The sequence below is a fragment of the Pipistrellus hanaki genome (assembly GCF_964339955.1).
Source record: "Pipistrellus hanaki genome assembly, chromosome: X".
Classification (NCBI taxonomy): domain Eukaryota; kingdom Metazoa; phylum Chordata; class Mammalia; order Chiroptera; family Vespertilionidae; genus Pipistrellus; species Pipistrellus hanaki.
This window is the reverse complement of record NC_140524.1, coordinates 43,531,299-43,557,897: the sequence shown is the minus strand read 5'-3', so window position 1 is coordinate 43,557,897 and position 26,599 is coordinate 43,531,299. Positions and strand designations below refer to the sequence as shown.

Here is a 26,599-nt window from a genome sequence, read left to right as displayed (position 1 = left end):
TTTGGTTGTCAACAGGGAATTCCTGAGCAATGGGCAAGATTACTCCAAACCTCCAACATAACAAAACTGGAACAGAAGAAGAACCCACAAGCAGTTTTAGATGTTCTCAAATTCTATGATTCCAAGGAAACAGTCAATAACCAGAAATACATGAGCTTTACATCAGGAGGTAAGAGTAAATCTAGGATATCAAAAAAGTTAAAAAAAATAAATTATATTCTCAGAGCCTCACAATTAGAAGAGAATACCTGTATGGTATTTGAAGTCAGTTCTAGTTCCTTCTCTGAATAACTTCCAAAAAAGTAAACCAAATGATGAGTTGGAAGTTGAAGTTGATGTTAATAGATTTACAGTGCTTGGATAATTTTAGAACTGAAATAAGGAAGTTGTTCAGTGAAGCAATAATTGTCAGTTTGAATCAGCAATCACAATTATTATTTGGTTTCTTTACTGGCATGAAACTCAGTTATTCATGATCCTTGTGATGTGTTCATGAAGTAAGAAATGTATGGATCAAACCATGGTTTCTTGATTTTTTTTTTTTAGAATCATCTAATTGAACCATGATAATGCAGTACAAATGTTGTGGCTGCCAGGTTATTTTTATCAGACTTTAAAATCAGACTTTTAAAGAAGAAATAATGGTTTGCTATTCTAAGAGATTGAAAGGATATGAGTCTGACAAATTTTGACTTCATTTACTAGCTTGTAGACCTGGCCTTTGTTTTAAGTTTTGATGTTCAAATTTGCACTATAAGCAACTACAGTACATATACCAAATGATACTTCTGTATTTTAAGAAATATCATCTGGGTTGCTTCTAAAGAGCTATTTGTTATATAACATCCAAAGAAAGAAGAGAATACTATCATTAATGGCCCACTTATAAATAACCCATATCTTCTGGCATTGTTTTTTTTTTCTTTATTGATTAAGTTAATACATACATGTCCTTATCCCCCTATTCTCTCTATCCCCTCACTCATGCCTTCGACCCCCTAGTGTCAGTGTTCATTGGTTAGGCTTACATGCATGCATACAAGTTCTTTGGTTTATCTCTCCCCCTTACCCCCACCCTTCCCTACTTTCCTTCTGAGGTTTGACAGTTTGATCAATACTTCTCTGTATCTGGATCTGTTTTTGTTCATCAGTTTATATTGTTCATTATATTCCACAAATTAGTGAGATCATGTGATATTTATCTTTCGCTGACTGGCTTATTTCGCTTAGTATAATGCTCTCCATTTCCAGGGCAAGCTTGATTTCTTCAAAAATGGTACAAAAATATACTGGGTTTCTGATTTGGTCATGTCAAATTTCAAAGACCAAACTTACAGGCATATGGCAATTTTCATGCTCAATAGGATTCTTTTTAATGAGAAGATGAACTTCTGTTATCCAATGGCAAAAACTTAAAAGAAGAAAAGAGCCATCAAGGAGAACTTTCTATGATATTTAGCCTATAACATAGAATAAAATATTTAAACGATCCTGGTGACACATCAAAAAATGTTTAATATGAAGAAATCTAGAGCTATGCTCTGAGTACACTGTAGAACCATAGGCTATGAAAACCAAAAATTCGTTCAAGAAGTCATTTCAGTGTACCCATTAATACTTTTCAGATTCTCAAAATTTGTCATTAGTTCATGTTGCCATTGTTTTATAACCCTTTTATTTTTGTGCTGAATTCTCTCAATTTACAAAGAATCAATCCTAAAGGTTATGTTGAAACTCAACAGTATCTGAGTTATTGCATTATTGCATTGAGTGAAATGCCACCATATGTTTTCTGGATGCTCTAATGTCACAACTGACTAATAAAATAAGGAGGGAAAGGAGGAGTAGGGGAGTGGCAGTAAGGATAGAAGGGAGGAAGGGAAAGGGAGTAGAAGATAAAGAGGAGGAAGGGTTGTAAAAATTCTAGATATATATGTATAGTACGCTTTCCTTATCCATGATTTTGCTTTTTGTAGTTTTAGTTATCCATTGTCAACCATGGTACAAAAATATTAAATGGAAAATTAAAAAAAATAAAGCTTAAATGTTATGCTATTCTAAGTAACAAAATGAAATGTTGAGTCGTGCTGTTTCATCCCACCTGGAACATGAATCATTCTTTGTTCAGCGTGTCTATGCTGCACACAATCTCCACCTATTAGTCACTTAGTAGCCATCTTAAGTTACCAGATCATCTGTTGGGGTATTGTAGTGCTTGTGCTTAAGTAACCCTTATTTTACTTAATAATCTCCTCAAACAAAGCACAAGAGTAGAAATCACCAAGGAGAGAAACCAAGATGGTGGCATAGGTAAACACTTAAATTGCTGCCTCTCACAACAATTTCAAAACTACAACTAAAAGACAAAATGAGCCAAGACCGGTTTGGCTCAATGGATAGAGCATCGGCTTGGGGACTGAAAGATCCTGGGTTCGATTCCGGTCAAGGGCATGTACCTTGGTTGCGGGCATATCCCCAGTAGGAATGTGCAAGAGGCAGCTGATGGATGTCTATCTCTCATCGATGTTTCTAACTATCTCTCTCCCTTCCTCTCTGTACAAAATCAATAAAATATATTTTTTTAAAAATAAAAAATAAAAGACAAAATGAACATCATTCAGAACCAAGGAAAGCTGGCTGAGTGGAAATTCTACAACTAGAAGGAAAGAGGAAAGCACATGGAGAATCAGAAGAGCTGCAAAAGGCTGAGGTACAGAGACACGCATGCGGATGCCTGAGTACCTGGCTGGCTTTCTCTAGCAGGAAGTTGACAAAAGATCCTGCTGCACTGAACCCCAGTTCCAGGCAAGAACCTGGGGACCCAGGCTTATATGGGGGGGTAATCTGGACTGTCAGGTGGAAACTCAGGGGAGCTGTAAAAGCAGAGGTCTGGAGATGCATGTGCATGAGTGCACCAAGAGAGGACTGCCAGCACAGAAGTTCTCCCAGCATAGACACAGCTGATCCTCACAGCCAATTGGCCTGGAGGTCAATTCCTCCCAGTGATACCAACAACAATCAAGACTTAACTACAAAAAGGCTGTATACACAGTCCACAAAGGGTTGTACCAAGAGTGTCCACCTCAGGTAACTAGAAAGGCCGACCCATTGGTCCATATAGGACACCAAGCACAAAAGCTACCCTACCAACTCAGGGGAACAGCAAAAATGTGGAGACAAAGGAACAGATCACAAACAAAAGAACTGGAGGAAAACAAACAATTGGATATAGAGTTCAATACCTCGTTACAAAGTTTTTCAAGATTTCCTAGAAAAAGCAGATAAATTTAGGCAAACCCTCGAGAATATGATAAAGGGCCATCTATAAATTAAATATACACTGACTGAAATAAAAAAAAATATTATACAGAGACCCAATAGCAGACTAGAGGAATGCAAGAATCAAGTCAAAGTTTTGAAATACAAAGAAGCAAAAAACACTAGACCAGAAAAGCAAAAAGAATCCAAAAATTTGAAGATAGTGTAAGAATCCTCTGGGACAACTTCAAGTGTGCTAACATCAGAATAATGGGGGTGCCAGAAGAAGAGAGAGAGCAAGATACTGAAAACCTAGTTTAAGAAATAATGATAGAATACTTCTCCAGCCTGGTGAAATAAATAGACCTACAAGTCCAGGAAGCTCACAGAACCCCAAACAAGAGGAATCCAAAGAGACCACACCAAGACACATTATAATTAAAATGCCAAGAGCAAAAGACAAAGAGAGAATATTAAAAGCAGCAAGAGAAAAACAGTTAATTACCCTCAAGGGAGCACCCATATGCTTGTCAGCTGATTTCTCAACAGAAAATATGCAGGCCAGACAGGAGTAGCAAGACTTATTCAAAGTGATGAATAGCAAGAACCTACAACCAAGATTACTCTACCCAGCAAAGTTATCATTTAGAATTGAAGGTCAGATAAAGAGCTTCACAGATAATAAAAAGCTAAAGGAGTTCATCACCACCAAACCAGTATTATATGAAATGCTAAAGGGTATTCTTTAAGAAGAGGAAGAAGAAGAAAAAGGTAAAGATAATAATTATGAACAACAAATACATATCTATCAAAAAGTGAATCTAAAAATCAAGTGAATTAAAAATCTGAACAGAATAAACTGGTAAATGTAATAGAATCAGGGGCATAGAACAGGAATGGACTGAAAATTTTCAGGTGGAAAGGGGTGTGGGGATGCGGGAAGAGACTGGAGAAAAATTGTACATCTATGGATGGGGACAGTGGGGGAGGTAAGTCTGAGGGTGAGGGGGGAACCAGGTGAAGGGGTGCTATTGGGGGTTGGGGGGAGAACAATTGTAATGTGAACAATAAAGATTCATTAAATTAAAAAGAAGCACAAGAGTAGTAATGTTTGCAATTCAGATATTCCAAAGAAAATCCATAAAGTGTTTTATTTAACTGAAAAGGATAAAGTTGTCACTTAATAAGGAAAGAAAACAATATATGCTGAAGTTGCTAAGATCTATGGGAAGAATGAATCTTCTATTCTTAACTGTGAAGAAAAAATCTATGCTAATTTTCTGCAAAAATTATAGCCACAGTGTGTGATAGGTTCTTAGTTAAAATTGAAAAGACATTAAATTTGTGGGTAGATGACATGAACAGAAAAACTGGATTCCATAATTCCTCAATTAATGTCTTCCATAGTTTCTTGGAACAATGTCCAAATAATATATGATGAAATCAATTTTACCATAGCCTAACTGATATAAACAAGAGTTAAATTACTACAGCATCACATAAACTTTACTAGAAAGTAATGTTGAATGAAGTAATGTTATTCTAGGACCTGCTCGCTCTCTCTCTCTCTCTCTCTCTCTCTCTCTCTCTCTCTCTCTCTTTCTGTGTGTGTGTGTGTGTGTGTGCACGCACGTGCACATGCATGCTCAAGATTTGGTATTATCTCATGTTTCAGACTTGAATATATCCCCCACTTTGGGGGGACTACTGTATGGAATCATTGCAATCCAGGAGTAGGTAATCTTAACATTTCTCCATATATGAGAATCACTAGAGGCTTTCATCAAATGTCTATAACATAATGTGATAATATGTTGGGGATGTGAGGGTGTAAATTATAAGAAAAATATCATTTTCATAATATCTATTTAATAATGAGTTGGAGAATTCCCTTTTGGTCAAACACATGAAGTTATTATTATTTTTTTAAGTATTGCCTTTAAATAAGACAGTTTTTATGAAACAAAGGTGACAGCTTTATCTTCACTTTTCAGATAAAAGTGCTCATGGATACATAGCAGCTCATTCTTCGGTAAGTGAAAAATTTAAAACAGTTTTGTGTAATCAGTGTTTCTGGTAGTCAAATAGAACACAATTGAGCACATGTAGTTTTTAAGATATAGAAGTATAATTTAAGCACATACTGTATGATTCTACTTACATGAATTACCTAAAGTATTCAAAATCATACAGATAGAAGGTTTTTAGGAGAAGTAGAAATTGGGAATTATTATTAATGGGTACAGAATTTTAATGTTACAAGATAAAAAGAGTTCTAGAGATGTATGGTGGCGATGGTTGCACAGCAATGTGAATAAATTTGACACTACTGAAATATATATTTAAATGGTTAAGATGTTAAATTTTGTTATATATGTTTTACTGCAATTAAAAATATAATTCAAAAAATGAATTAAGGCCTTGGACAAAGGTATTTAGTCTTATTCCTCCTCTTAAAAGCTGAAAACTTTGGGAAAATGGCTTAGCTTCTCTGAGCTTCTTTTTTCAGCTTTAACTGGGTATAACCTACCTCCTAAAACTTTTGTTAATATTTAATGTGATGATACATATAACATTCTTAGTATATTACCTAGCACGCACTATGTGTTTATTAATTGTAAGCTACTATTACTATTATTTTTTAGATGGTAACAAGAGGAAAAAGTTGTTCTCTTTATACATAAGGTTTGTGTGAGGCAATGGTACCTGTGCCTTATTCAAATTCTCCAAAACGCAACAGAATATTGCCCTAGTACTCTCACTGTTCATTGCCACAACATTGCTGGCAGAGGAGGGCAGTTGGAGGTGAATAGACCAGCAGGAGAGGGCAGTTGTGGGTGATTAGACTGGCAGGAGAGGGCAGTTGGGGTTGATTGGGCTGGCAAAGGAGGGCAGATCGGGGGAAGGGGGCAGGCCAGCAGGGGAGGGCAGTTAGGTGTGATTAGGCCGGTAGGGGAGGACAGTTGGAACCAGACCTGCAGAAGAGGGCAGTTGGGGGGGCAACTGGGCCAGTAGGGGAGCAGTTTGCCATCATTCAGGCTGGCAGGGGAGTGGTTAGGGGGTGATCAGGCAGGCAGGCAAGTGAGTGGTTGGGATCCAGAAGTCCCAGATTGTGAGAGGGATGTCCGATTGCCAGTTTAGGCCTGATACCTTGAGGGGTACCAGATTGGAGAAGGTACAGGCTGGGCTGAGGTTCACCCCCCAGTGCATGGATTTCATGCACTAGGTCTCTAGGCTATATATATAAAAGCCTAAGTGACCAAATGACCAAACAACCAGAACAACCAGTTGACCAGTCGCTATGATGCACACTGACCATCAGGGAGCAGATTCTCAATGCAGGAGCTGCCCCCTGGTGGTCAGTACACTCCCACAGCCAACCTTCCATGGACAGCTAACCTCCCATGGCCACAATGGGGACTGGGTGCCATGGCCCCAATCAGTCTTGATTACCAGCCTGAACCCCACCCATGCATGACTTCATGCACTGGGTCTCTAGTAGGAAATAAGCCTTGAAAGTTAACTTGGAGCCAAATCATAGACACCCTTAAATGGTATTCTTTGAAATATGGCTTTTTTCAGTGTATAGTGGAAAGGTCGAAGTTTTTTAGTACAAGAATGTTAAATGATTAAAGCTTATGCCTTGATAAGAGTAGTCTGACATCAAATGTTCAGAATGAATTAAGGACAGAAGGTGAGACTGGATGAAAGGAGACCAGTTGGGGGAGTGTTGCAAGTCCCCAGGGCAGAGGTAATGAGATCCTAAGTGAGATAGTGGCAGTAGGAATGGAGATTGAATTAAAATTTCCAAGATGGTTAGATTAATGATTAGATGATGGAGAAGAAGTTGAGGTCAAAGGTGATTGCAGGCTTAAAAATGATATGTGGTTGTCCAGAAATAGGGTGTCATCTTACAGGAGTTGCAAATTTCTGAGAGAAAATGCTGAGTTTCCTCTTGGACAGTTTGAGTTAGAAAGGCTGGCAGGATTTCAGATGGACATATTTGATTAAACTGCTTGACTAAGGCTGTATTTTTATTGACTGAATTAGACCCTTAAGTTCAGGTTGGATCATTTCTGTGAGACTCAGTTACTTAGGAGTGGATAATTGCACCTTGTGTTATTATTCTAAGTGGAGACTGCACTTTGCACTTCTTATTTTATTATTATTATTGATATTATTATGATTATTATTTTGCATTAGAAACACTCCCATTACACATAGCTATCCTATAGTATCGGATTTAATGGGATTGACAACCCTTAATAGACATTTAATAGACATAGCCTGAAGTGATCAGAAGTTTTGGCATCCTCTAGTAGCCTTGATGTAAATTAAAATAGAAGCACTGTTGTAATCATTAAATGTTTTTTAATACTGGATATATAATTTATATTGAATTCATTTATTCCTCCCATAATCATATAACATCTTTTTTACTGCTCAGTCTGGTAGCTTCTTTCATATTATTATATTAAATGCTAAAAACTGTTCATGGGCCTGCTCTTCAATTTGAGGCTGCTTTTTAAATTTTATATTTGTATTATACTATTAATGGTGATTAGTGAAGTAATCCTATATAATAAAAAGAGTAATATGTAAATGACCACCTCTACAACACACAAGATGGTTGCCCCCATGTGAACACAAGATAGCTGCCACAAAATGGCCAGCAGGGAAGGGCAGTTGGGAGGGACCAAAACCACAGGGAAGAGCAGTTGGGGGGAACAAGGACTGCAGGTGAGGGCAATTAGCAGTGACCAGGCCTGCAGGGAGGGCAGGTAGGGGCAAACAGGCTGGCAGGGGAGCAGTGAATCATCAATGAAGCTGCCAGGGGAGTGGTTAGGGGTTGATCAGGCTGGCAGGCAGAAGCAGTTAAGGGCAATCAGGAAGGCAGACAGGCAAGCAAGTGGGAGCCAGCAGTCCTGGATTGTGAAATTGGGCCTAAATGGGCAGTAGGGCATCCCTTGATGGGTCCCAGATTGGAAAGGGTGCAGGCTGGACTGAGGGACACACCCCCTGGGCATGAATTTCGTGCACCAGGCCTGTAGTGTAGTTATACTTAATATAAATTTAATTAGAAATCAATTAATTTATAGTTTCCTTGTGGTATTTTTGAGTTAATGATTTATTTCTCACTTAAAACATTTTTGCAGGCCCACATATGGCTTATTATCCTTGTACATGTTCATATTGCCTAATAGATAAAATAGCATTGTTTGCCATATAAAGTATGTTCAGTTTATTTGCAGGTTCTTCCCTTCTACCAAGGATCAGTGATTAGTTGCATTCTTAATCCCACCTGGCATAAGATAAAACAGAAATTTCTGAAACAAAAGAATATAAAAGCAAATACCAATACCCTAAAGCAATTTCTCCTTGAGCCCACTTAAGTGCTTTGAAGATTTATCTTTTCAGAAGAAGAAGCTGATTTTTAAAATCTGGTAACTTAATGTCATTATCCATTTATTGTTTTTCATACAGCCACAATCCTATATAATAAAAGCCTAATATGCTAATTGTCTGATCATCCATTCAACCAATCAAATCATAACATGCTAATGATATGCTAAGGCCATGCAACTGTTCGCTATGACATGCACTGACCACCAGGGGGCAGACACTCCAACTGGTAGGTTAGCTTCCTGCTGGAGTCTGGCTGATCAGGATTGAGCATGATGGGCCAGACATGCCCTGGAGCCCTACCACAGTCTCTCCCTGACCAACCTACTAAGTCCTTCCCCAGCCCAATCATGCACTGGCGAGGTCCCTTGGCCTGCCCTGTACCTTCCTGCAATCTGGAACCAGTTGGGGGATGTCAGAAAACCAGTTTAGGCCTGATCCCACTGGCCAGGCCTAGGGACCCCACTGGTACACAAATTCATGTACCAGGCCTCTAGTAAATAAATAATTTCCTGATTTTCTAGACAAAAATATAAATAAATAAATATAGGTGTATAAATAAGAAAACCAATATCAAGTAAGCATATACACCTCAAACTATAAACCACTCAGTATGTATGTCAGGCAATCAAATATTCTTTCAAGTACTTGTTTATAAACTTTAAGGTGTCTGCCTTCTCTCAAGAGATAAACCTTTCTGGCTCCAATCAAATATATGATTATACTTATTATTCCATCACAGGTTTCTACATGGTTGCAGAAAATCCACAGTGAACTTGTAATCATAGACTAAGTTTTTGTTTTTTGTTTTGTTTTGTTTTTAATGTAAATCTACCAGTAGCCTTTATCTGAACTTGGAGATTTGTCCTCAAGAAATGAAAATTATTTTTAAGATTAGCCTAAGCTAGTATAATTCAAGGAATAAACAAAGAACAAATACATAAATATATATGTGCATATATATATATATATATATATATATATATATATACATACACAAACAAAACAAAGGATAAAAAACATCTATAATAGTGCTTTCCAACAGAAATTTAATAAAAGCCATATATGTAACTTCAAATTTCCCAGTAGACATATTTAAAAACATAAGACAAAATAGGTGAAATTATTTTTTATTATTTTTAATCCTCACCCAAGGATATGTATTGTTGATTTTTAGAGAGAGAAAAAGGGAGAGAGAGGGAGGAACATTGATTGGTTGCCTCCCAGGGATTGAACTCACAACCTAGGTATATACCATGACCAGGAATTGAACTCACAGCCTTTTGGTGTAAGGGTCAATGCTCCAACCAACTGAGCCACCCAGCCAAGGTAGGTGAAATTATTTTTAATAAAATATTTTACTTAACCCAATATATTCAAAATATAGTCATGTCAATGTACATACTCTATAAAAAGTATAAGAAAATATCAATTTTTCATATTGCATATTTAATATCTGGTATGCACTTTAGAGTTACAACTTTTCTCAATTTAGACTAATCAGTTATAAGTGTTCAATAACCATGTATCATTAGTGGCTGCCATATTGGACACACATATCTATATCATAGTTCACTGGTTTTTACATTTGTACCTGTATTAAGATCATCTGGAAAGCTTATTATAACAAAGATTGCAAGGCCTTACTTCCAGAGTTTTTTATGGATCTGGACTGAACCTGAGAATTTGAATTTCTAATAAGTTCCTTGATAATGCTAATGATGCTGATCTGGGAACTACAGTTTTAGAACCATGACCATAGTTGTTTCAAAATCCAGCTTTAGTACCATTTTACCCATGTATTGATGTAAATGATCAAGAACTGACCCTAGATGTTGTTTTTATGCTGGTGTTATTGCATTTTTAGCGTTACAAGTCACTATTTACTTGTTGATTAAAATTGAATAATTATTTATGAAGATGGATATTCCTTACATCTTTATTTCTGTTACTTTTTGAGTGTTTCATTTTGGGAGGCATAAAAGGGAAGAAACATTCATGGGCTTGTTTATACTTAGTATTTGCAGAACTGTCTTAATATGATATCCATACACATGCTCTAATCTATAAGCACTAAACAACCTTTTTCTGGTTAACAGCCTGTCAATCAATAAATTGACAATCTGCCCAGAACAAATTCAAAGCTTTAATAGTAATTAATTTGATTTTTAAAATATACTCATTGATTTTACAAAAAATGGAACTTTAAAATAATAAATGAATAGCTCACTTTTTTGGCTTAGTGGAAAATAAGAAATTTTTAAAAAAAATTTAGTTTGTTTAAATCATGATCTGAATGTATGTCTAGATGTGGGCAAGTCCTGGACACCAAATTTTAGATGGTTCTGCTCCTTTGTAAAATGTGTCGTTCCCTCCTAACTCTACATGGTTAAATATTTCATTTCCCTTGTATCATTTCTGAAGGGAAGCAATGAGGAGTTAATACCTTGTCTTTTAACTTTGTTTTTGTCATAAGAGTACAAAAACAGCATCAGAGCCTCCTTTGGCTCCTCCTGTCTCTGAAGAAGAAGATGAAGAAGAGGAAGAAGAAGATGACAATGAACCCCCACCAGTTATAGCACCAAGACCTGAGCATACAAAATCAGTAAGTAAGAAGTGACTATTTCCAAATGATTCAAAAGATGTCATTTGGAACAGTCATATAATAAGAGTTTAGTTAATCAACTAGTACCTATTGATCATTTTACTATATTCCAAAACTTGGGGTACAAGATTAGCACTTGACAATCCTATATAATAAAAGCCTAATATGCTAAGTGTCCAGTTGTCTGTTCAACCAATCAAAGTGTAATATGCTAATGATATGCTAAGGCCGCTCAGCTGCTCACTATGATGTGCACTGACCACCAGGGGGCAGATACTCTGACTAGTAGGTTAGCTTGCTGCTGGGGTCTGACTGATCAGGACTGGGCAAGATGGGTTGGACACGCCCTGAAGCCCTCTTGTGGTCCCTCGCTGGCTGGCCAACCTCCTGCATCACTCCCCAGTCCCGATAATGCACTGGTAAGGTCTCTCAGCCTGGCCTGCACCCTCTCATAATCCGGGACCCCTCGGGGGATATTTTGATTCGATCCCACAGGCAAGACTGAGGGACCCGACTGGTGCATGAATTCATGCACTAGGCCTTTAGTTAGGGAACAATACCAAACAACCCTATATAATAAAACCTTAATATGCAAATAGGCCAAATGGTGGAATGACCCATTGCTATGACCCACACTGACCACCAAGGGGTAGACACTCAACACAAGAATTGCTCCCTTATGGTCAGTGCACTCCCACAAGGGGAGTGGCGCTCAGCCAGAAGCCAGGCTCATGGCCTGCCAGCACAGTGGTGGCAGCAGTAGCCTCTCACACCTTTGCTGCAGGCAGGCAGTAAGGAGCAAGGGGAGAGCCCTGTTCTGTGAGAGGGAGTCTGACTGCCAGTTTAGGCCAGATCCCCCAAGGGGTTTTGGACTGTGAGAGGGTGCAGGCTGGGCTGAGTGACCCCCCCACCCTCAATACACACACACAGTGCACAAATGTAATGTACCAGTTCTCTAGTATACAAATAAATGCTAAGTTATAAAACTGCTCCAGAGGTTAAGATAGAGAAGAAAATTCATATGAATCAAATAGGAATAATTGCATGAGCAGAGGCTCTAGTACCAGAATTAGGACAGCTTATATTGGGGATAACAAAGGACTAGTTCCTCAGAGCTTTCAAGAGCAGTATATCTGAAGCAACATAAAGTGTGTTTTTTTTATACATAAATGGTTTCTTTTATAAAACTCATTGAAGGTTAGGGTGCAGGGTAGGAGGAGGGGTGAGTAGACAGAACACAGAGAATTTTTAGGACAGTAAAAATACTTTGCATAAGACCATAAAGATAGATAAATTTTATTATGCATTTATCCAAACCCAAAGAGTGTACTACACCCAGAGTGAACTGTATATAAATTATGGACTTTGGGTGATTATGATGTAATTGTAGGTTCATCAATTGTAACAAATGCACCAATAAGGTAAGGAGATGTTGATAATGGGTGAAGTTATTCATGTGTGGCGGCAGGGGGCACATGGGAATTCTCTGTACCTTCCCCTAAATTTTGCTGCGAAACCTAAAACTCCTTGAAAATTTATCTTTATTAAAAAAACAAAAACAACAACAACAACAACAACAACAAAAAACACTTCACTGATATGACAGTGTCTTGACTTCATATTCTTTCATTGGTTGCTGTTTTAATTGTAGAACATTTATTTTTCTTACCTTTAAGATCTACACTCGTTCTGTGGTTGAATCCATTGCTTCACCAGCAGCACCAAGTAAAGAGGTCACACCGTCTTCTACTGAGAATGCCAATTCCAGTACTTTGTATAGAAACACAGATCGACAAAGGAAAAAATCCAAGATGACAGATGAGGAGATCCTAGAGAAGCTGAGTGAGTCTTTTACCATAATTACTTTTTTCATGGAATGGTTTATCTTTAAATAGAATTGGAATTGATTCTTTATTTGCTTGTATGAACTCAAGACTCCCTGAAGTCACAAATGTAAAGTTTGTGACTCACTGTGTATTTTAGATCACTCTCTTTCTCATACTCCTAATCTGACAGAAACTAAATATGTTCACTTGAAACATTTATTAAGCTGAAAACTTAACAAAAATGAATTAAATAGTAAGTTTTATTTTAAGATTACACTCCCAAAAGGAAGAAAACAGTCTGATGATATATTCTATTATCATACCCCAAGGGCTCCCAATTGACCATTCATGATAAGTAAGTCTACTAAAACCCCACAGAATCCATCAAAATTGGAAGCCACAATAATATATCATTTTCCCTTAATTTAGGAGCACTTCTATATAGAGAGAGGCCATGGTCAGCAAATGCTGATAGCCCAGCCTCCTTTTCACAGTGTCATTAGTGTGTACATGCTTGTGTATACACAGTCACTACAATTTTTCAAAAACACTCTTCCAGTTAGCTTGCTGGGTGAAAGAGCTTTAAAAAACATTCTCTGCTGAAAGAGTCAAAAGCCTATGAAATATATTCATTAAAATTATAAGAGTATTTAACAAACTACTAGTTTTCTGCAATCAATGCCCTCATCTAGTTACTACTTATCCTTCAAAACTCAACTCAAGTGTTTCCTCCTTAGGAAAGTCTTCTTTGTCTCTCCCAGTCAATAAGTACCCTTCGTCTTTGATGCCTTTATGACAAAAAATATCACATTATACTAATCTGTCACCTTCCTTCACTTAGACTATGAGTTCTTCAAACACAAGGATTGTGTCTTCTTTTCTTTTATGTACAGCTCTAATAAAGTATCTGGTACATATACACTGAGTGGCCAGATTACTATGATATCTGAATGCATAATAATCTGGCCACTCAGTGTATATCCTATTTATAAAAGGCTAATATGCAAATTGTCCCCTTAACGAGGAGTTCGACCAGCAGGGAGGCCAGCCAACCGCCCATGTCCCCACCCCTGGCCAGGCTACCGGACCCCACCCATGCATGAATTCATGTATAAAATGACCCATGTGTATATATATATATATATATATATATATATATATATATATATATATATATATATTATATATATATATATATACACACACACACTGAGTTGCCAGATTATTATGCATTCAGAGATCATAATAATTTGACCACTAAGTGTAAAAGCACTTAACAAATTCTTCTTGAGTAAATGGATGAAAAAATAAGCAAACAAATATATTTTTACTGGGCTCCACTATGTCTGTTGTATAGCAGAATCTTCTAAGAATACAATAGAAAAACAATTTCCTGACATCAAGAAACTTGAAATTTTATTTTGAAGATAAGATTTAATTGTGTGATATAATTAACAAATAGGAGGCCATTTTATTTCAAGAAAATGTCTATCTAAAAGGTTGCTGAAGAGAAAAAGAGCAGTTTAGGGGAGCTATAGGTCACAAGAAGACTCTACAGACATGGTCATTGGGCTATTTGGCAATGTCTAGAGACATGTTTATTGTCACCACAAAGGGAGTGCTGCAGGCATCTAGTAGGATAGACTGGGGATGGTCCTATGTACTCTACAGTATAAATGACAACACTCTCCTTTCCCCTCAACAATGCTGAGGTTGAGACATTCTGAGCTAGGAGTATTTTAGAAAGACAAAGGTTGAGGTTCCAGATGTCTGTGAACAATCAGAACTGGAATTGTTGAACTTTAGCCAACTGACTTTACTATACACAATTAATTATGCCTCTAGTGCTAATACTATTTGCTGTAACAACAGTAATTATTCCCATTTATTATTTTATGTGGTGGCCACTTGCCATACATTATCAGGTTTACTTTTCACAGTAATCCATGTGGTAGATTTTAATAGTCTCATTTTATAGATCAGTGAACTATAATGCCTCAAAAAAGTTTCACTAATGATTGGCAGAGCCCAAGTTTGGATTCAAATATGCTTGCATTTGAAGATTAAACTATTTACACTACCCATTTTGCATCTGAATGTTTCAACTGTCTATATATGTAAAAATAAAGGGAAAATGAAAGAATTGCCTTAATAATTTTAGTTCAGTTACTCAGACAATTGCCTCAGTTTTTTCCTTTATCTTGTAGACATGACCTATGAGATTTATTAGATGCTAAAAATCTAATAGCCTTGTTTTAGTAAAAATGATTATTATTTGGTATCTGCTTTAGATTTATTATAATTAAATTTATAGATTCCTTAATTTCAGTGACAGAGAAATAAGAATTATTTTCTTGGGCCAAAATCTGGCTTTTGCTTGCAAACAGTAATAGTATTAGATCTGTTTACTTTATAATTTGTTGTTTATTCTGTTCTGAATTGAGCAACATGATGAAGAGGCAAAAGGTACCTTTGATTTTTTTAAATTAAAATTGTTTTATTCTCTGTTGGAAAATGCTTGGGCCTAGAGAGAATCATTTTCCCTCTAGCCAGTGGGCTACCTATAACAGCCAACCCTACCTTGTATTATAAGACCTTGGCAGGGAGAACATCTAAGGAAATGAGAGATTACTTCTCATGAATCAGATTCAGGCTGAGCTATACTTCATAGTCTGCAAAGTCAGTCTTTCCTATTCCTGCTCCACCAGCACCCTCTAATGCCCTTTCTCTGCCACTTTGTCACTCTATGTGTGACCTTTGATGAGTTATTTAACTCTTCTAAGCCTCAGTCCCTTATCTGTCAAATTGGGATACAAATCATAACTACACATTAGTATTATCGATATAGAATGGATTTTATGTAGCTCTATCAATGGCTGAAAGGACAGATATTGCAGCCAGAAAGGCCCCAATTTAAATTACAAGACAATTGCCAACAGGTGTCTCACTTTGGGCAAATTATTTCACTTTTCTGGAACTCTTTTTCCTCATATAAAAATAGCTATAATAATAGTACCAAATTCATAGCATTTTAATAATTAAATGAGAATAATGTATGTAAAAATCTTGTACAAATTAGTTGGTCAATAAGTGATAGTAATGTTCCTGCTCCCTAACTCTGACTACTGAGTGGTATGGAACTCTGCAGCTGAGGAGAGCAGAAGGAAGCACTTTGGTAGGAAGATACTGCACTTTGGCAGAAATTGCAATCAATTAGTATCGTTTCTCTGACTCAAGTTAGAAGTGAGAGTTCAAATAAGTGAGACCGCCATTGCTGCTTTGTACACCTCAGAAGGGGAGAATGGATTTATCAGGAGTGAAAAGAAGAGCTTGCTAGGAGTCAAAGAAAATAATAAAAAGTCTAGCACTAGGGCTCCTTCTACCAAACACAAAGACCACTCTGATGAGAAGTCTAAGGATTGCTCTAAAGATAAAAGGGCCACCAAGGAGTCAAGCAAGAAGGATTGTGGCAGGGATAAACTCAGAAGAGCAGCAGTTCCATTGGTAGCAGCAGCACCAGGTCTCAGTCCAGCTCTACCTCCAGCTTTGGCTCCAGTACTAGCACTGGCTCAAGAAGCGGCTCTACCTCTTCATCAGCATCAAGCCGCTCAGAAAGTTCCAGCATATCCAGAAACTCCAGTTCTAGCATCTCTTCCAGCTCTCGAAGTCTTTCTCGGTGTAGACATAACAACAGGCAGCGTACCCACTCCAAATCCAAATCACCCAAAAGAAATGAAAAGTAAAGTAAAGGTGGAGCCCTTCCCCTAAACCCACCAAAGTACACCTTGGTAGGCTCACCAGGAATGTGACCAAGGTTTACATCATGGAGATATTCTCCAACTTTGAGAAAATTAAAATGATTGGCATGCCTGTAGAAAGGATGCAATCCCATCTATGTAAAGGCTGTGCATACGTGGAATTTGAAAATCCAGATGAAGCTGAAAGGGCGCTGAAACACATGGATGGAAGAAAAATTGATGGCCAGGAAATCACCACCACTGCTGTGTGGTACCCTCGGCCTAGGCCATCCCTCACCCCAAGCAATTCAGCCCTCTCAGGAGAATGCTACCATCACCTCCCACGTGGTGTCAGACACCCCCACGGATAAGGAGAAGGTCATGCTCTCGGAGGCTCAGGTCCATGGTCCCTCGGTGATCCTGCTCCCTTGGCAGCTGCAGCCACAGAAGTCACTCCAGCTCCCATTCCTCCTGATAAGCAAGCCACTGAAGTTCTATCCCAAAACTTATATCCCATCCAACTCAATTCTGTCACTTTTCTAGCTGAAGGAAAGTCAGTAGGAAACAAATCCTCAGTCAGGGGCAGTCTTCCAAAGGAGCATTGAGACATTTCCTCTGAAGGCCAAGTTTGGCTGCAGAAGTGTTGTTCATTTGCAGTTGTGCCTATGAAGATGCTCTCCAGTTTCCTGAATAGAAAGTTCCCACGTTTCTAGTCTCTGAGAGTCAGTTTAACAGAGCAGGAACAGAGCAGGTTTCCAGATGGCAATGCCGCCCGAGCCTGGGAGCACATTTTCCCATTCCATAGATGAGCTAGGGGCAGTCTAGTAGTCTGGGGATCCTCCAAGAAAGGGCATGCTTTCATGCAGCTGCTATTTCTATTAACCTGGTGGTGCTCCCCTGCTTGAGTTCTTCTGACCTCTAGAGTTAAACATCCCATATTAGTTGTTGTAAATGGTTCTGATTTCACATGTACTCGTGAATGTATATCCACATGGCACATCTCCTTTTTCTATGAAATTGGTGAGCAAACTGAGAGCTCTGCATGGTCATCACCGACATTCTTCCCCTTCATGGTGGTCTTTGGGGTTACCTTGACAACGTGAACATTGCTTCTTTTTGGCTATGATTATACAATCAGTACAATACATTTTCTGTTTTGAATTTTTTGGTAACTTTGTAACATTTTAGATAATGTGTTTATACTTTGTTGTGTAGAGAAAAAGAGTTGTGTTGAATAAATTGAGGATTAGAATGCAAAAAAAGTTAAGTTGTAGTAACTATTTTATTGCATAAGTATAAAATCCTTATTAAGATAATACAATGAGATACGCTTTGAAATGAATCATAATTGAGTTTGAGTCATAAATATAGACTAACTGTATGTCCTTAGGCAAGTCACTCAACTTTGAACTTCAGTTTCATCTGAAAAATAGAGATAATAATATGACATAATATAATAGGGACTTTGTGAGGACTAAATAAAGTGTAAAGTATGTAAAACACCTAGCAAAATAAATAGTAGTATATTATTATTATGCTACATTTTTCAAAAAGGGAGCAACCATATTATTCAATACTAGAGGACCGGTGCACGAATTTGTACATGGGTGGAATCCAGTAGGCCTGCCCAAATAGATGCCCATTGAGCAGACTGGTGGGGGGGGCATGGATAGTTGGTGTCTTGCCTCACCTCCGATTGAGGTGTTGGGGGCTGATTGGGGCCAGGCTAGCTGGGCCTGGATCAGGCTGGTTGGCTGCCATAATGCACATCGTAGCCACCAGTTGTTCTGGTAGTTCTACTGTTCCAGTCGCTGTGCTTTTTTATATAGATTTAAAAAATAGGGCATTGGGTCTTCTAGTGGGACACAATGTTTGAAATCAGGAATAATTCCAGATGTATGGCCCCTATACAGAAGTCAGTGAGAACCTTGCAGTCAATGAGAACCTTGAAACTTGGGGAAGGAGTAGAGGAGCCTGTGCTGAAATATAAAGAAGATAGGGACAGGAGACAGGGAGGTAGAGGAAATGCCTATAGCCTATACCAGAATGGACCCCCAATCATAGGCATAGAGAAGAGGTAATGGTGGCCTCACCTTCAATATCAGGGATCCAATTACTATGATGTGGGCAGGTCAAAAAAAATGCCTCCAGGCTATTTATCTTTTATGCAGATACTGATTGTGGGGATCAGACCATGGGATCACTAATAGTTGAAACGGGCAGATCATCTTTCAGTTTTACACAGACAGATAGCTTGGGCCTGGCTTGTTCATTGTAGTCTGTTTGAATCTGTTGGAAAAATAAAGAAACCACCCTAGCCAAGTGGCTCAGTTTGTTGGAGTGTCAGCTGTGCACCAAAGGGTTGAGGGTTAGATTACCAGTCAGGGCATCTACCCAGGTTGCAGGTTTGATCCCTGGTCAGGGAGCATATGAGAGGCAACTGGTAGATATGTCTCTCATAGCAATGCTTCTCTCTCTCTCTGTTCCCCTTACTCTCTCTCTAAAATCAATAAAAGCATATCTTCAAGTGATGATTTTAAAAATTGCGAAAAAGAAAACCCTACATTTCAGTGAAAATTTTCAAAAGGCACTTACTGTCAGCAGAATTGTGCAATGCAGGAGATTTGTCCTTGGCCTGTCTCTTCTGGGCCCCATAATCACTTTCTCATCTTGTTCCTCACCACCCCCAACATTCCTCACTCAAGACTCTCTCTTAATATGCCCTCACATAGAACTGAAATTAAGTTATATAATTTATTTTTTTTATTTTCTTAGGAATCAAAATTTTCATTATACTAAAGTGATAATGATTTAGTAAAGTTCTATTTAATTTAATATGATGAGCTTTTCTGCCAATGAAACTACATCATAAATCTTATTTCCAAATACTAGTATTTCATGATTTCTTAGATCATTATAGTTTAAAATGAATAATATGTTTTTTATTTAGGAACTCACTCTAGTAGGAAATTGTTCTGGTATTGCTATCATTTTTTGTTTTTCCTTTTGATTTTGAGTTGCTCATTTTTGTCTCTTTTTTTTTTCTATTGTGTCACAATGTTGTTTTTTTCTTTATTAAATTGTATAAAAGCAAATTATAATGGCTCCAATGAAAGAGATCACTTTGAAAGCTTGTTTTATGATTTAGAATACTAAACAAAGCCTCCTGTGTACTTTCCTAACATCAGTAGATGGCAGCAAACACTCTCCTGTGAAGGGTTACGGGTGTTGGGATTCCATTTTATTTGAATAGCAGTTAAATTCAGAAGCAGAATGCCATCAAAATGGTTGTCTTTTGGTAATCCTTGTGAAAAGATTTATTTCCAACTTATTTTACCATGCATACCATGGAAATAAGGGCTGAGTAATTTACTACCATAAAACCTCATTAACTGAATTCTGCCAATTGGAATTGGTTATAATTTAAAAAGTGGCTTGGACTGAAGCTTATTTGCTTTTGTTGAGTCTATGGAAAAGAGTTTGCTCAGCAAATTAATAGCATAAGTTTCTTACTGGTAGAAGACTAGAAATTTCTTAAAAGAACTATGGTTTCAAGTGACTTTAAAATTGATATTTCATAAAAAAAAAAAGAAGTACAGGCTCTTTCCAATTAATAACTGACTTAGATAAAGATAGTTCTCAATGATGTAGAAATCTGTGAGACAATTTGAAAAATGAAATTGCAACTCAGAAATTGTTAATTTGGGAGTTGGTTCCTGGTCTGATGCTTCCCAGCTTGGTACCCCTCACTCCTAGCTTCTTCTCAGGGAAAAAATAAAAAATGGAAGGCTTACCCGATGCTGCTTTTGCAACTAAACTTAAAAACACTCTCATCCAGTACCATAGCATTGAAGATGATAAGTGGTGTGTTGCAAAGAAAAAGAGAGATGTCACGATTTGGAAAAAACCTTCAGAAGAGTTTAATGGAAATCTATTTAAAGCCCAAGATATTATAGATGGTGTTGTTAATGGTATAATGGAGCATATATGCCCAGGTCTCTTTCGCTTGCATTGAGACAGCTTACTGACTTTACTGGACATTTTTGAGAACTTTAAAGAGAATTGCTGTGTGATGCATTACACTACTTCTGGTCGGCTTTGGAATATCATTTCCCCAAGAGAGTTTGTTGATTTCTCCTACACTGTGGACTATAATGGAGGGCTTTTATCCATTAAAATGGGATCGGCCTTGACTGGAGTGAGAAGAGAGCAGAATTTGTTAGTGGATATAACCATCCCTGAGATTGGTTTTGTGTTTCACTTAAAGACAATACAAGCCAGGGTCTCTTGACTGGCTATATTCAGATGGATCTGCATGGGATGATTCTTCAGTCTTCAGTAGATACAGCTATGGCAAGCACTTTAATCAATTTCTATGGTGATTTACAAAAAGCTTTATGAAAGGTATAAGACCTTTAAACTTTTAGTACTATGACCCTCTGAATCAACTCCTTTCAGCTCCATGGTCTGTAAAAATCATTACCCTTATCTCTCATCTTTATAGCTTGTAGAATAATTTGAGATATTTTTGTGTTATTTTATTCCTAAAGTAAATAGCTTTCTAAGGGAGGGCATTTAGTTTTATGAAATAGTTATTTGCACTTTGTTTGGTATGGCAGTCTGTGTGTCTACAAATGGAGACCATTATAGAAATCCACCTCAAAGTAGATAGCAGTTCTTTGACTCAAACTCTTAAGAAAATGAATAGTGCCTCAGTATGAATTTTTGGCTGCTTGGAATTTAGAGAGAGTAAAGTTTCATGTCGTTAGGTTAAAAAAAAGATTTTAGAACTATGAACATTTTGTAAACTTTTTAAATTTTTAAGTTAAATATTAGTGCTTTTGGTATGCTCTATGAGTTTGACAATATCTTGGAGTTAAAAAAAGTTCTTTATATTTATAAATATGAACTTCATTGTCAACTGACTTGCACTGCTCCAAGTATTGAAAAGATCAGAAATAAATGGGTAGATATTATAATTACTATAGATTCAAATCAAATGCAATTCAATTTTGATACCTAGATAGCATTATTTTGTGAATATCTTTAAACATATGATTGTTTTTATGTGAATCTATTTTGGGAGTCTTAAAACATTAATTCATGAAAGAAACAGTACAAAAACTGCTAACTATGTGATGGGGACACACCATTGATTGAACAGTAGTGTGAGTTTGGTGGAGTGGCTGGTGGTATCCTGTATTTAGCAACAGGGTATCATCTCTCTAGAAGGTCAAATTCAATAAATGTTCTGTAAATGTTTCAGTTTTAAAAATATCACTCAACTCATAAAGTATTACTGCTTCATAAACATTCATAATTGTGATGAAACTTTTGTCTGAAACTATAACAAATGCATTCAGAGATTTACTTAAATGGGAGATGAGTCATTTTGTAACTAGAATGACTCATCTCCCATTGGTCCCTTGATTCTATGGCTGCCTTAAAGGAACATTTTACATGATTTTAACATCTCAAATGACTCTGGATTTTGAACTGTCTACCTAGTTTCTTCTAAAATAAGAATGTGAGGCATCTCAATATGTCCAGACAAATTTTTGTATCTATCTCTTTGTGTATATGCACACATCTTGATATCAATTTTAGTGTTTCATGTGAGTTCTTTCTGCATTATTATAATTTTATTTTCTTTGTGTGTGTGTGGTTAATACAGGCAAATTTTGTGTGTATCTATTTGTGTACATGCACACATCTTGAAATCCATTTCAGTGTTCAATCTGAGTTCTTTCTGCATTATTATCATTTTATTTCATTTTTTGTGTGGTTATTATGGAAATGCATGCCAGATAGGCTACAAAAAACACAAGAGCATATGGTGCTTCAAGTGCATGAAGGTTTGATCTGTTTCACTTTATTGTGTTTTCCTGAGAGTAAAAAAAGCATAAATCATAAATCCTCAAACCCATTTTGATAAAGTGAAAAAAGTTGAGCTGGTTTTTGTCTTTATATTTTTTGCTATTAGCAATGATGTTTAAAAATTAAATGAAAGGTTGTAGCAAAAATTTGTTAATTTGGTGACATTCTATAGATATAACTCAAGTAAAATACATTCTTCAATCCCTGTCTTAAATTATGGGGCATTTACAAAATGTACATATATACAATGCAATACAAAAGGAAATGCATACTTTTATTTGAGTTTAATTCATCAGACATTTATTGAATTTCCAACATATTTCACACACAGCACTGAAGATACAGAAGTGAATAAGACATGGCTTCTGTCCTTAAGGCACAGTCTATAAGGGAGTGTTAAATATATATGGCATATTAAGTACAGAGATGAAAGAAAGAAAGAAAGAAAGAAAGAAAGAAAGAAAGAAAGAAAGAAAGAAAGAAAGAAAGAAGAAAGAAAGGAAGGAAGGAAGGAAGGAAGGAAGGAAGGAAGGAAGGAAGGAAGGAAGGAAGGAAGGAAGGAAGGAAGGAAGGAAGGAAGAAAAAAACAAGAAAGCAAGAGACAGAAGGATAGAGGGTGGAAGGGAGAGAGAGAGAGAGAGAGAGAACAGTAGTAGTACAGAGAGGAGAAATTATTAACATTATTCAAAAGAATCAGGGAAGGCTTTCTAGAACTGCCAACACTAAAGCTGAGTTGAAGTATGAATATGAACTTGCCACAAAGAAAACTTAATAAGGACATTGCAGTCTGAGGTATGAAGAAGGTATGAAGGCATATACCTGATCATTTTAACTTATTCAGTATTACTTGAATATAACATTGGCGGGGGGTGATGGTACTAGAGTTTTAGGAGAGAAAGCTAAAAGTTTAAACAGGAGCTGTACATGAGCTACAATTAATTTGTTATGGTCAAAGCATAAGGTTCTGGTGGGAAGGTCAGATAAGATGGAGAATGAAGCAAGATCTAGATAATAAAAAAAAAATGTATGTTTCATACCAAGGAGTTTGAGCTCTACCCTGTAGGTGTTGGGGAAGTATCAAGGACTCTTCAACCATGTAATCATATGATCAGCTTTGTACTTTGATCATCCTGACAGAGGTATGACACCTAGACTGAAGTGGAAAGAGACTGGAAATAAGAAGTCCAGTTAGGAGGCATTTGAAGGCAGCTATGCTCACCACTATACCACCAACGCCTTTAGTTAGGAGGCATTTGAAATAGGCCACACAAAAGTAATACAGGCCCAAGACTCAGTGGACAACTGCATGTGGGGAGTGAAGGTAATGGATGAGTCAAAAAAGACTTCCAGGTTTCTGATTCAGGCTACTAAGTAGATAGATGGTAGTACCATTGACTGAGATTGAAAATACAAGAGAAAAGAAATTATATCGCCAGGACCGGTTTAGCTCAGTGGATAAAGCGTCGGCCTGCGGACTGAAAGGTCCCGGGTTCGATTCCGGTCAAGGGCATGTACCTCGGTTGCGGGCACATCCCCAATGGGGGGTGTGCAAGAGGCAGCTGATCGATGATTCTCTCTCATCGATGTTTCTAACTCTCTGTCCCTCTCAATTCCTCTCTGTGTAAAATCAATAAAATATATTTAAAAAAAAAAAAGAGAAAAGAAATTATAATACAACTCACATATTATGAAAGTCTTACTTTAACCTAATTGAAACATGGACTCCTATTTAAAAAAAAAAAAAAAGCAACAACAAAGCTGATGAGCAATCTATGAGTGAAATTTTTATTAATTATTTTTAAGATATACTGTTTACTGGTAGCTCTAAAGTAAATTGTTCACTAGCCCAAAAGATGTATCATTGTCTAAACTGAGCATAAGGCATTGTCTGTAGCATACAGCTTTGTACTTGAATACATATTTTTGTTCTTATTCATTTAGTCAACAAATATTTATTCAGTAGCAGCGACTATTTTAAGTACTGAAATTGCAGGAATGAAAAGACAAGGTTCCTGCCCTCAAGAAGAATCACATTAGTCTTATTAGAAGGATCTGAAAAAAATCATAAAGGATAATGAGTTGAGATTATATTTAAGTGATAAATAAAAATTCATGTGTTAAATAGGAAAGGGAAAGCCTTGGACAATGATAGTATTACTAGGATATAAAATTGGAAGGATTGAGAAGAAAGGAATATGAGTTTAGACTGGTCAAGTATGAGCTAGAATCTAGCTTGATGGTAGAGCTTTCTATGCCAGACTAAGAAATTTGGATTTGATCCTGTAGAGAGGAGGAACTTTTGAGGAATTAAGAACAATGGTTCAAATGCATGGTACGTTGACCACACAGTTCAGGTTTTTCAGGACAGTCTCATATTATGAATTATATAGTTATCATATGTCAAAGGCATTGTGGAAGAGGAATTAAGGAAGGCAGAGTTTAGAGGTATGTAACAAATAACCGGTGTTTTTTTTTAGAAAAGAGATGTTGAGGACCTGAACAATTATAGTGGCCCTTGGTATGAAGAGTATCTGGTGAATAAGAGTAACAATGTGGATGCAGAATCTATAGACCTTCTCCTGATTGGTTCATGTGTGTAAATCTTGTTTTACTAACTGACTCTACTATTCTTTGGGACAGCAGTCATATTAGTAAAATATAACTCAAAGGTAATGATACTGATATGTTTGCTTCCAAAAAGAAAAGAGGGAGGGTAAGAGACATCCAAATAAATTACTCCTTTCAAAGTAATTTCCTTGAGAAGCTGTATCCTTATTCCCATAATGATATGGCCCAGAATTTTTCTGCATCTATTTGAGCAGTGCATTGAAGAGTCAGATTTATTCTGAATGGTGGAAAGTAGTCATCATCTAAGTAGTATATTGGATATTTTGAGATAATAAAAGTAATATTTTTTCCAAATTCAAACATGATAAATTAATAGTTTTCTTCTGTGACTTATGAACTTACTCCACAAAGTTGGGAGCAATCTATAGAAATAGAAAATAGAATAATGGTTGCCTAGGAATCAGTTGTAAAGCTGAGGGGGATGAAATTGACTGATAACAGGTACAAGGTTTCTTTCTTTGTATGATGAAAATATTCTAATATTAGATCACTATAACATTTAGTAAATTTGAACAACTCTAAAAATTTACTAAAAGTTGTTGAATTATACACTTTAAATGGGTGAAGTTTATGCTATGGAAATCATACTTTAGTAAATATTTTAAAGATGTTTGGAGTGCTAGAAGGGCCCTAGGTTCAGGGGTGTATATTTTTTAAAGCATAAGTCTCATCACTTTATGATTAAACTTTGTTTCCATCTCCATCTGAATCTTTCCTAGAATAGTAATGAGTTCATAGAAATTGCTTAATAGTTATTTGTCCAGCATAATTGAATGTAGTATGGGTGTTCAATTTTATTTAATTTTAGAGAATATGGTGATTTTATTAAATAGTGTGTATAAGTTCTTAAATGTTTTTATCTATCTCCTAAATGTACAGTATAATTTGTGGGTACTTTCAATAAATGTTGAGTTATGACCAGTCCTTTCTTTATGTTTCACAAACATCAACAATTTTTATTACAAACAGTATAGATTGTTATTAGTACTTAAATTAATAGATTACTATTTATTTAAGAAAATGTATTATTATCCATATAAATTATAGAAATCACACAGAAATGTTGTTTTAATGTTTTGTCATTAACTCTGGCATATTAATTTTTAGTATTACATAAAGATAAACCAATCAATTTCAACCTCACTTTCTCTCTCTCCTCCCCTCCCCTACTCAGGAAGCATTGTGAGTGTTGGTGATCCAAAGAAAAAATACACAAGATTTGAAAAAATTGGTCAAGGGTAAGTGATGGTTAATTAAAATACAAA

The 26,599-nt window shown here is 36.7% G+C and overlaps 1 protein-coding gene and 2 pseudogenes across 6 annotated transcripts in view; all 3 read left to right on the top strand.

Annotated features, from left to right (window-relative positions):
- Positions 1 to 26,599, top strand: part of PAK3 (p21 (RAC1) activated kinase 3) — a 393,551-nt gene that overhangs the window by 296,642 nt on the left and 70,310 nt on the right. For all 4 annotated transcript variants that reach the window (XM_084870471.1, XM_084870469.1, XM_084870472.1 and 1 more), the window contains 5 exons: positions 16 to 169; positions 5,253 to 5,290; positions 11,138 to 11,266; positions 12,943 to 13,108; positions 26,509 to 26,572. In XM_084870471.1, coding sequence (XP_084726597.1) covers positions 16 to 169; positions 5,253 to 5,290; positions 11,138 to 11,266; positions 12,943 to 13,108; positions 26,509 to 26,572 — 551 coding nt within the window. The remainder of the gene's footprint in view (positions 1 to 15; positions 170 to 5,252; positions 5,291 to 11,137; positions 11,267 to 12,942; positions 13,109 to 26,508; positions 26,573 to 26,599) is intronic.
- LOC311615211 (RNA-binding protein with serine-rich domain 1-like) lies at positions 16,394 to 17,741 on the top strand (annotated as a pseudogene). Its single transcript has one exon. The product of its transcript is annotated as an RNA-binding protein with serine-rich domain 1-like (transcript).
- Positions 20,611 to 21,230, top strand: LOC311615220 (stAR-related lipid transfer protein 4-like; annotated as a pseudogene). Its single transcript has one exon. The product of its transcript is annotated as an stAR-related lipid transfer protein 4-like (transcript).